Raw genomic sequence first — 12,116 nt, forward strand, 5'->3', positions numbered from 1 at the left:
GTTCCAGTATTCCACCCCTCTCACCACCATCGTCCAGGTTGGTTCCTTGTCTGTTGGGTGCAGGACTCCTCTCCCCATTGGAATATCAGGGTGTAGGACTCCTCTCCCCATTGGAATATCAGGGTGTAGGACTCCTCTCCCCATTGGAATATCAGGGTGTAGGACTCCTCTCCCCATTGGAATATCAGGGTGTAGGACTCCGCTCCCCATTGGAATATCAGGGTGTAGGACTCCTCTCCCCATTGGAATATCAGGGTGTAGGACTCTGCTGCCCATTGGAATATCAGGGTGTAGGACTCCGCTCCCCATTGGAATATCAGGGTGTAGGACTCCGCTCCCCATTGGAATATCAGGGTGTAGGACTCCGCTCCCCATTGGAATATCAGGGTGTAGGACTCCTCTCCCCATTGGAATATCAGGGTGTAGGACTCCGCTCCCCATTGGAATATCAGGGTGTAGGACTCCGCTCCCCATTGGAATATCAGGGTGTAGGACTCCTCTCCCCATTGGAATATCAGGGTGTAGGACTCTGCTGCCCATTGGAATATCAGGGTGTAGGACTCCGCTCCCCATTGGAATATCAGGGTGTAGGACTCCGCTCCCCATTGGAATATCAGGGTGTAGGACTCCGCTCCCCATTGGAATATCAGGGTGTAGGACTCCGCTCCCCATTGGAATATCAGGGTGTAGGACTCCTCTCCCCATTGGAATATCAGGGTGTAGGACTCTGCTGCCCATTGGAATATCAGGGTGTAGGACTCCGCTCCTCATTGGAATATCAGGGTGTAGGACTCTGCTGCCCATTGACATATGAGATCTTGGATCATGAAAAGGAACTAAAACCCAAACAAGCTCAAATAGTCCTGATATTTACCCACCCTCCTCCCCCATTTGTCCAGGTTGGTTCTGTGTCTTTTTGGTGCAGGACTCCTCTCCCCATTGGAATATCAGGGTGTAGGACTCCGCTCCCCATTGGAATATCAGGGTGTAGGACTCCGCTCCCCATTGGAATATCAGGGTGTAGGACTCCGCTCCCCATTGGAATATCAGGGTGTAGGACTCCGCTCCCCATTGGAATATCAGGGTGTAGGACTCCGCTCCCCATTGGAATATCAGGGTGTAGGACTCTGCTCCCCATTAGAATATCAGGGTGTAGGACTCCGCTCCCCATTGACATATGAGATCTTGGATTATGAAAAGGAACTAAAACCCAAACAAGCTCAAATATTCCCGGTCGCCCCCCCTCCTCCCCCCACTAGTCAAGGTTGGTTCCGTGTCTTTTTGGTGCAGGACTCCTTTCCCCATTGGGATGTAAGGGTGCAGGATTCCTCTCCCCAATGAAATATCAGACCTTGGATCATGAAAAGGAACTAAAACCCAAACAAGCTCAAATAGTCCTGGTATTTCCCCGCACACACACGCACACACTAGTCCAGGTTGGGTCCGTGTCTTTTTGATGCAGGACTCCTCTCCCCACTGGGATCTAAGGGTGCAGGACTCCTCTCCCCAAGATCCAATAGTCACAGTATTCCCTCTCTCCCAGTCCAGGTTGGTTCCTTTGCGTTTTGGTGTAGGAATCCTCTCCCCATTGAAATATCAGGGTGCAGGGCTCCTCTCCCCATTGGAATATCAGGGTGTAGGACTCCTCTCCCCATTGAAATATTATAGTCCCGGGAATTCTCACTCCCCTAGTTCAGGTTAGTTCTTTGTCTTTTTAGTGTATGACTCCTCCATTGGAATATCAGGGTGCAGGGATCCTCTCCCCATCAGAATATCAGACCTTGGATCCTGAAAAAGAACTAAACACCAAACAAGATCCAATAGTCCTGGTCCCCCCCCCCCCCCCCCACTAGTGCGGATTGGTTCTTTCTTTTTGGTGCAAGAACCCTCTCCCCATTGGAATATCAGGATATAGGACTCATATCCCCATTGGGATATCAGACCTTGGATCATGAAAAGGAACTAAAACCCAAACAAGTTCAAATAGTAGGTATTTCCCTACGCGCACACACGAACACTTGGTTCCATGTCTTTTTGGTGCAGGACTCCTCTCCCCATTGGACCTGAGGGTGCAGGACTCCTCTCCCCAAGCTCCAATAGTCCCAGTAGTCCCTCTTCCCCAGTCCAGGTTGGTTCCTTGTCGTTTTGGTGTGGGCCTCCTCTCTCCATTGGAATATCAGGGTGCAGGGCTCCTCTCCCCATTGAAATCTCAGGGTGCAGGGCTCCTCTCCCCATTGAAATATCAGGCTGCAGGACAAGTCTCCCCATTGAAATGTCGACCTTGGATCATGAAAAGGAACTAAAACCCAAACAAGCTCTTATAATCCTGTTATTCCTTCCCCCAGTTCAGGTTACTTCTTTGTCTTTTTGGTGTATGACTCTTCCATTGGAATATCAGGGTGCAGGGATCCTCTCCCCATTAGAATATCAGACCCTGGATCCTGAAAAAGAACTAAAAAACTAAACAAGATTCAATAGTCCCGGTATCCCTCCACTAGTGCGGATTGGTTCTTTTTGGTGCAAGAATCCTCTCCCCATTGGAATATGAGGATGTAGGACTCCTCTCCCCATTGGGATATCAGACCTTGGATCATGAAAAGGAACTAAAACCCAAACAAGCTCAAATAGTCCTGGTATTTCCTTGTACACACACGCACACACTAGTCCAGGTTGGTTCCATGTCTTTTTGGTGCAGGACTCCTCTCCCCATTGGGATCTAAGGGTGCAGGATTCCTCTCCCACAAGCTCCAATAGTCCCAGTATTCCCTCTCCCCCTGTCCAGGTTGGTTCCATGTCTTTTTGGTGCAGGACTCCTTTCCCCATTGGGATATAAGGGTGTAGGGATCCTCTCCCCATTAGAAAATCAGACCCTGGATCCTGAAAAAGAACTAAAAAAACAAACAAGATCCAATAGTCCCGGGATCCCGCCACTAGTGCGGATTGGTTCTTTTTTTTTGGTGCAAGAATCCTCTCCCCATTGGAATATCAGGATGTAGGACTCCTCTCCCCATTGGGATATCAGACCTTGGATCATGAAAAGGAACCAAAACCCAAACAAGCTCAAATAGTCCTGGTATTTCCCCGTACACACACGCACACACTAGTCCAGGTTGGTTCTGTGTCTTTTTGGTGCAGGACTCCTCTCTCCATTGGGACCTAAGGGGGTAGGACTCCTCTCCCCAAGCTCCAATAGTCCCGGTAGTCCCTCTTCCCCAGTCCAGGTTGGTTCCTTGTCTTTTTGGTGCAGGACTCCTCTCTCCATTGATATATCGGACAATGGATTATGAAAAGGAACTAAAACCCAAACAAGCTCCAATAGTCCTGGTATTCCTTCTCCCAGTCCTGGTTGGTTCCTTGTCTTTTTTGGTGTAGGACTCTTCTCTGCTTTGGGATATTAGGGTGCAGGACTCCTCTCCCCAAGCTCCAATAGTCCCAGTAGTCCCTCTTCCCCAGTCCAGGCTGGTTCCTTGTCTTTTTTGGTGTAGGACTCCTCTCTCCATTGAAATATCAGACCTTCGATTGTAAAAAGGAACTAAGACCCAAACAAGCCCCAATAGTCGCGGTACTCCCTCTCCCCAGTCCAGGTTAGTTCTTTGTCTTTTTGGTGTACGACGCCTCCATTGGAATATCTGACCCTGGATCCTGAAAAAGAACTAAAACCCAAACAAGATCCAATAGTCCCGCTATCCCCCTCCACTAGTGTGGATTGGTTCTTTCTTTTTGGTGCAGGAATCCTCTCCCCATTGGGATATCAGACCTTGGATCATGAAAAGGCACCAGAGAAGCCCCAAGCCTTGGTGGGCCATCATCAGAATAGGGCCTCCTTCTGCTGCTCGCTTGCCTGGTTTCTCTCCTAGTTTTCTGTCCCCGGTGCTGGCACTTATAGTCCGCCTATGTCCATATGGTCCTAATGTATGTGTAGTATACAACCCTGAAGGCATAAGATATTGGTGGAGATGTTTTCGGAGATCAAGGCTGATTTATTGGGAATAGTGGAGCTTGTCCTAGAAACGTGACCTCCAGATGCTCCGTCACCAGCTGCCTGTGTGAGCAGATCTTGGCCCATCCGTGTCTGACCTTGCTTTAGCACACACAGTACCAGATAATGATGCCACCATAATACTGTTGAAAGGAAATGTCCTCTGTATGAGATTTTTCGAGCACTGTGACCTGATGGTGGTAATGTCCTCTATTACCAGCATTACCAGGTCGTCCGTGCTGGATTATTGGACTTGCTGTTGATATTGATGGCGTGTGACGTCGCCACTAATGAAGATGGCTCAGGACAGGCAGATTTACTGACCGCCTCCGTGATCGATGACCTTTCTTTATCCTCTAATGACCCCTCAACCACGGCCATAGACCAGACTCACTTTTTCTTTACTTGTTTTTTGTTGATTTGATGTAAGGGACAGATAATTAAGCCTGAGTACAGAATGGCCGACCTCTCCATCAATTACTTCTGTCACAAAATGTATTCAAAGCTCCTGATCCACAAATGTCAGATAATTCCAGCAGCCACCACCAGGGGGAGCTCCCTGCATCTGGATTTATAGTGCTGTCTATCTCAGTAAGTAGTGAGCTCCCCCTAGTGGTGACTGCACACTGCCAAGGTTTTAAAGAGAATCTGTCACCAGGTTTTTGCTCCCCCATCTGAGAGCAGCATAATATAGAGACAGAGACCCTGATTCCAGCCATGTGTCACTTACTGAGACAGATTTTGATAAAATTAATGTTTTCTCTCTAGCAGTTATACAGAGCTGATGAATATGCTGGACTACCTGCAGCACGCCAAGTAGTCCTGTAATGATAATCTCCTGCTAACTAATCAGTGATTTTATCAAAACTACACTAAGCAGCTCAGTAAGTGACACATGGCTGGAATCAGGATCTCTGCCCCTATATTATGTTGCTCTCAGATTAGGTGGCAAAAACCTGGTGGCAGATTTCCTTTAAGGAAAATTAAGTTCCAATAAAGATATATGTTGTAGTTTTTAGAAGCAGACAGAGGTGGAGCTGGTAGGGGGCAACAGGGACGTGGCTGGAACGGTTATCTACAAGCCAGAAAACTAATGCATCACATGACATGTACTGTAATCTTGAGCTATTTTGAAAATGTAAAGTTACAATCGGACGATTGGTCGTTTTTGTATCTGACAGTTCAGATTACTCTCACAATTTGCTGTACAGATGCTATTTGTGGCAGCCTGTATTCTGTCAAGTGTGTGTGTCTACATATACTAACTATTGAACCAACTGTACACTCAGGTGTCAATGACTTAGCATCGGGGAAGGACTTTGTGGGTGTTTATGGATGGCGCAGGTGACGTCAGTGAATTGACCACGCATGTGTGTGTCTACATATACTAACTATTGAACCCGTTGTACACTCAGGTGTCAATGACTTAGCATCGGGGAAGGACTTTGTGGGTGTTTATGGATGGCACAGGTGACGTCAGTGAATTGACCACACATGTGTGTGTATTGGCAGACAGCAGAGAGCAGCAGCGTGCACCCTTGTAGTTGGCACAGTGATGTCAGTGACCTTGGCTTGCTGTACCTGCTTCAGCAGATCCTCCACCTCCTGCTGTTTGGGCGTCCTGCTCTGAGACCCCACTGCCGGCCTCCTTATGCACACAGCACTATGCAGCCTCTATGGAGGCCCCGCGCTCCCTGGTGCAGAATACAAATCCCTGCATCCCGCCTCCCCGGCCCGCACAGGCCGTGCCCTGCACCACAGCACAGCAGTCATCAGCCTGCGTACAGGCGCAGCCATCTTCAGGTCACGTGATGTTCACACGCTGCTGACCTCCCTCACCATGACGCATGTGACGAGGGTGGGCGGTTCCTCACCATGATGTTCGTGTAGGAGGCCGGAGGCGGCGGCACATGCACAGTGCTATCGTGACGTGAACACAGCACAGCACACGCGCCGACTCTGCTTAGGACAGAAGGCCGCGTTCATCTTTTGGCCTCCTTCACACGTCCGTAAAATCACAAACGTTTTTCACGGACGTGTCAAAGGTGCGTATTGCCCTCTGTGTGCCGTGTTCATGGCACATGTGTGTTCTCCGTGTGCTATCTGTGATAACACACAGAGAACGGGAACTTTCTACTCACCTGTCCCTGGCGTTGCTGTCCGCGGTGCTGATCTTCGGTCTCCGATCCTGCTGACTCCCCGCTGCTGCTTCCGGTCCACAGTGGAGTGAATATATAATGAGCGGGGGTCGGAAGCAAGTGACAGCAGCGGCAGAGACAGCAGGGCTGGAGAAGGTGAGTATAGAATTTTTTATTTCACAGACACGTGTGTTTTCTCTGGTGCGTGTCACACGGAACACATCCGTGTGGTCCGTGTGTGATCCATGTAACACCCGTGATGGCGGAGAAAAACGGACATGTCTACGTGTGGAGCACACGGGCACACGTATCCTCCACACGGTCCATGGCAAAACACATTGATTTTAATGGGTCTACGTGTACCTGTGTCTCCAGCACGTGAGGAAACGGACCAAACACGTACCGGAGACACGGACGTGTGAGGGAGGCCCTATATAGTGAAGACATAAAGTCACTCGAGTACATCTCGTGTATCTCATTAATTCTGTGTTATTTGGCGAGGAGCCCACAGAACCACATTGACCCATCCCTGGCAGGAGCCGTGTTAGTAGCAGTTCTTACACAATCTGGACCTACTTACTCCTCACTGCTCGTACCTCATATTAGCAAACAGCCCAGGTACAATATATGGAGGAAAGTATAGAGGCGTGTTCACATTACACCTCCAGGAGCTTTCAGCATCCATACACTTTAATATGGAGTCAGCCCCTCTGCAGCTATAACGGCTCCCGCTCTTCTGGGAAGGATTGTACCTGATTTCGGAGGCGTCTGTGGGGATTTCTGAGCATTTCAGAGGTCACACCCTGATGTTGGGGGGAGGCCGGGCTCACAATCTCCATTATAGGAGCTGGATGGGGCTGAGGTCCGGGCTCTGTGCGGCCGTCATGTCCCCCCTCCAGGTCTGTATGAACCTTGTGCACTGGGCACAGTTATAGGGAACAGGAAAGGATCTTCTCCAAACTGTTCCTGCACAAATGTCCACAATGTCTTGTGCTGAAAAAATAAGATTTTCCTTCACTTGAATTAAATGGCTGAGGCCGAGCCCTGACAACAGCTCAGAGCATCATCCTCCTCCAGCATCTGTACAGCGGGCACAATGTAGTCAGGGGGTAATATTCACCTAGCAATGCCAGATAGATCACACTGCTCTATCACTGGACAGAACACGTCTCCACCAGAGTCCAGTGGTAGCAGCTACACCGCTCCATCTGACACACAGCATTGTGCTTGGTGATGTATGGCTCGGCATTGTGCTTGGTGATGTACGGCTCGGCATTGTGCTTGGCGATGTATGGCTCTGCATTGTGCTTGACGATGTATGGCTCTGCATGTGCTTGGCAATGTACGGCTCCACATTGTGCTTGGTGATGTACGGCTCAGCATTGTGCTTGGTGATGTACGGCTCGGCATTGTGCTTGGTGATGTACGGCTCGGCATTGTGCTTGGTGATGTACGGCTCGGCATTGTGCTTGGTGATGTACGGCTCGGCATTGTGCTTGGTGATGTACGGCTCGGCATTGTGCTTGGTGATGTACGGCTCGGCATTGTGCTTGGTGATGTACGGCTCGGCATTGTGCTTGGTGATGTACGGCTCGGCATTGTGATTGGTGATGTATGGCTCGGCATTGTGCTTGGCGATTGTATGGCTCGGCATTGTGCTTGGCGATGTATGGCTCGGCATTGTGCTTGGTGATGTATGGCTCGTGCTTGGTGATGTATGGCTCGGCATTGTGCTTGGTGATGTACGGCTCGGCATTGTGCTTGGTGATGTACGGCTCGGCATTGTGCTTGGTGATGTACGTCTCGGCATTGTGCTTGGTGATGTATGGCTCTGCATTGTGCTTGGTGATGTACGGCTCGTGCTTGATGATGTACGGCTCGTGCTTGGTGATGTACGGCTCGTGCTTGGTGATGTACGGCTCGGCATTGTGCTTGGTGATGTACGGCTCGGCATTGGGCTTGGTGATGTACGGCTCGGCATTGTGCTTGGTGATGTACGGCTCGGCATTGTGCTTGGTGATGTATGGCTCGGCATTGTGCTTGGTGATGTATGGCTCGGCATTGTGCTTGGTGATGTACGGCTCGGCATTGTGCTTGGTGATGTACGGCTTGGCATTGTGCTTGGTGATGTACGGCTCGGCATTGTGCTTGGTGATGTATGGCTCGGCATTGTGGTGATGTATGTGTCGCGGGTGGAGGGGACACGCTCGCCACGCTCGGGTCCGGGGCTTCTGCTGCTGCTCGGTGGCTCGAGCGGTGGGCCAGACCCGGGGACTCGAGCAGCGCTCCTCACCCGTGAGTGAAAAGGGATGGTTTGGTTGGGGAGATTGTTTGTGACGCCACCCATGGGACGTGGTGATGATGGTACCACCGCTGCTGGTAACGGGGATCCCGGGAGAGATGGTAGGGAGCAGCTAGGATGTTGTCCCCTCCGTGGGCAGGGGTTGGTGATCCCGGGGCCCGGTGATGTAACGGGGAGGCTGGATGGCTGGGGTGCAGGGACTGCGCGGTGCAGTGCCGGACGGCACTGGTGAACTCACTCAGACAATCACTGACAGAGTCTCTAGTAAACCAAAACGGCTGGATGGATGGGTCCCGCAGCCGGCTGCAGTGTTTGTGCTCTCCCTGGACGGCTGATGGTGGCTGTCCTTCCCTGCACCTTTTAGAATGTTCTGACTCCTGTGGTTGCCCACCGGTAGTCCGCTCCCCGGCGTATGGATGCCGTAGGAGCCCGTTTTGCCCGCAGGCGCTGGCCCTTGGATCTCTAGCCTGTGGCGGTGGCTGTATACCCTCACGGTGTGAGCGGTTGCCTTCTGTCGGGACTTGGTTGTTGGGAAACCCCTGGAGATCCTGTAACACTCGGATTTGACTATTGACGGCGGCTCCAAGCCTGTTCGGGGTCTGGTGGCCCTGCCTGTGTGTGCTTAGCTTCACTCCGCTCCCCGGTTCGGTACCGGCGGGCCAACACCCGACCCCGGTCCTATGGCTCTGCAGAGTTCCGCTAACTCCTACAGACGGCCACCACCGTCTGCCAACCTTGCTGTCAGTGCCTGGGCTCCTACCCAGGCACACGCAGTTTCTCTGACCTCCTACTTTCACCTCCAAGACTAAACTGTCACTTTTCCTGCCTCCAGGCCTGTGAACTCCTCAGTGGGTGGGGCCAACCGCCTCGCTCCGCCCCACCTGGTGTGGACATCAGACCCTGGAGGAGGCAACAAGGGTTTTTGATTGACTGTTGTTACTGTCTAGGGTGGGGGGGGTGGGGATGTTATTATGTATGTGACTACCTGGCTAGTCCAGGTCGTCACATATGGCTCGGCATTGTGCTTGGTGATATACGGCTGCAGCTGCTCGGCCATGAAGCTCCCAGCGGGCACAGTGTTTGTACTGATGTTACCAGAGGAGGTCTGGACTCTGCAGTTATGGGGTCACCAGAGCGGTGGTGATTTTTCTTCCCTCTGCTCCTCAGCACTCGTCCCCCCCCCCCCTCGCTTGTAACGGTACGGGGTCTCCACTTCGTGGTTGAGTTGCTACGGTTCCTTCCACTTCTCAATAATATCCCTCACAGGTGATGGGGGAAGATTCAGGAGGAAGAAATGTCAGGAACGGACTTGTTACCCCGGTGGTTCCTATTACAGGATGCGCTGGTATCAGTGAGCTCTGCACCACCGGACGCTCTGTCACATTAGTAAAGGCAGATGGCATGGTGGGGGTTGTAGGGTAAACACCAGGGGCACGGGGCTGCATTTTACACCTTTGGTAATAGAGCTGAATGAAAATCCTTCATTTGATGCTTTTGGCCGTGTAGTGTGTACGAGGGGTGAATCACTATAGGTGGGTTTTGCTTTTAGGCCATGACAGATATAAGGAAGGGTTCATGCCACTACTGACCATCACTGGAGATGCCACCGCTCATGCACCATCCTCCAGTTCAGTGATTATGTCGCGGGTGGCGGGGCGCTGCGCTCGCTAACGCTCGGGTCCGGCGCTGCTGCTGCTGCTCGGTGTCTCGAGCGGTGGGCCGGATCCGGGGACTCGAGCGGCGCTCCTCGCCCGTGAGTGAAAAGGGTGGTTGGTTTGCGGGATTTAGTCCGTGACGCCACCCACGGGTTGTGGTGAAGATGGGCACCACCGCTGCTGGCGACGGGGATCCCGGGAGCGATGGTGGGGAGCAGCTGGGATGTTGTTTTCCCCCTCCGTGGGTAGGGGTTGGTGGTCCCGGGGCCCGGTGGTGTAACGGGGAGGCAGGGTAGGTGAGGTGCAGGGTTGCAGGGACAGCGCGGCACGGTGCCGGATGGCACGGGTGTACTCACTCAGCAAGAGATGCACAAAGTCTCCGGTAAACCAAACGGCTGGATGGACGAGTCCCGCAGCCGGCTGCAGTGTCTCTCCCCGGACAGGTGATGGCGGCTGTCTTTCCCTGCACCTTTGTGTACTGTCTTGACTACGATGGGTCCCCAACGGTAGTCCGCTCTCCGGTGTATGGATGCTGGAGGAGCCCGTTTGCCCGCAGGCGCTGGCCCTTGGGTCTCTAGCCTTTGGCGGTAGCTGTATACCCTCACGGTGCGGACGGTTGCCTTCTAACGGGTGTTTGGTTGTTAGGAAACCCCTGGGGTTCCTGTCACACTCGGATTTGACTGTTAACGGCGACTCCAAGCCTAGTCGGTGTCCGATGGCCCTGCCTGTGTGTGCTAGCTTCACTTCGCTCCCCGGTCGGTACCGGCGGGCCACCGCCTGACCCCGGTCCTACGGTTCCGCGCCGATCCACCACTCCTGCAGACGGCCACCACCGTCTGCCAACCTTGTTGTCAGTGCCTGGGCAACAAACCCAGACACTCTCCACTTCACTCCTCTCACTTCAACCTCCTGAACGGTTCTACTCCTTTTCCCGCCTCCAGGCCTGTGAACTCCTCGGTGGGTGGGGCCAACCATTTGGCTCTGCCCCACCTGGTGTGGACATCAGACCCTGGAGGGAGGCAACAAGGGTTTTGTGTTTGGCTAATGTTGCTGTCTAGAGGGGGTGTGGGTGTATGTGTGTTACCTGTGACGACCTGGCTAGTCCAGGGCGCCACAATTACAAAGCCCTACCTGTATGTCCCCATCATTTCAATTGGGAGGTACTGAATGTTTTGGTCAAAAGTAATTGGCGGTTCCACTTTTCTGCTGATAAACTTTGACCTGAGACCGGGCTATCTTACAAGTGACTTTTGAGACTTTGATGACCAGAAGGGTAGAGAAGACTTTGCACAGAAATGCCATATGATACGATACTTGTTCTCTTAGGACAGATGGCATCTGCCAATGACACCCGCCAACCACAGAAGGACGCCGCCGACCAGAATTTTGATTACATGTTTAAGCTCCTGATCATCGGGAACAGCAGTGTGGGGAAAACCTCCTTCCTGTTCCGCTACGCCGATGACTCCTTCACCTCCGCCTTCGTCAGCACCGTGGGGATAGACTTCAAGGTGAAGACCGTGTACAGGAATGAGAAGAGGGTAAAGCTGCAAATCTGGGTAAGAAATCAACAATTGTTGTGTATGTGATGGGTGAATGTGCCCCAGACTTCAGCAGCAACCGGACATGACCTATAAGAATACATGTATACATACCATCATGGCCAAAAGTGTTGGCACCCTTGAAATTATTCCAAAAAAGTAACTATTTCTCCCAGAAAACTATTACAATTACACATGTTTATTTCCTTTGTGTGTATTAGAACAACGCAAAAATAAGAGGGAAAAAAAGCAAATTGGACGTAATTTCACACACAACCTCCAAAACGGGCGGTGAAAAATTGTTGGCACCTTTCCAAAATTTTTTTTAAATAACGTTATTATAAGGATGTGATGCTCGTTAAAACTCACCTGTTGCAAGTATCAGTAGTGGGCAATATGAAAATCACACCTGAAACCAAATAAATATGAGAGAAGTTGACTCAATCTTTGCATTGTGTGTCTGTGTGGGAAACACTAAGCACGGAGAACAGAAAGAGGAGA

The 12,116-nt window shown here is 51.6% G+C and overlaps 1 protein-coding gene across 4 annotated transcripts in view; it reads left to right on the plus strand.

Annotated features, from left to right (window-relative positions):
- The window catches only part of LOC142304316 (ras-related protein Rab-3D-like), a 65,122-nt gene that overhangs the window by 37,507 nt on the left and 15,499 nt on the right, over positions 1-12,116 (plus strand). For 3 of the 4 annotated variants that reach the window (XM_075346582.1, XM_075346581.1, XM_075346585.1), the window contains one exon: positions 11,406-11,633. In XM_075346582.1, coding sequence (XP_075202697.1) covers positions 11,406-11,633 — 228 coding nt within the window. Of the gene's footprint in view, positions 1-11,400; positions 11,634-12,116 lie in introns of all 4 variants that reach the window. The other variant, XM_075346584.1, reaches the window with a different exon arrangement.

Source organism: Anomaloglossus baeobatrachus, chromosome 4, assembly GCF_048569485.1.
Source record: "Anomaloglossus baeobatrachus isolate aAnoBae1 chromosome 4, aAnoBae1.hap1, whole genome shotgun sequence".
NCBI lineage: Eukaryota > Metazoa > Chordata > Amphibia > Anura > Aromobatidae > Anomaloglossus > Anomaloglossus baeobatrachus.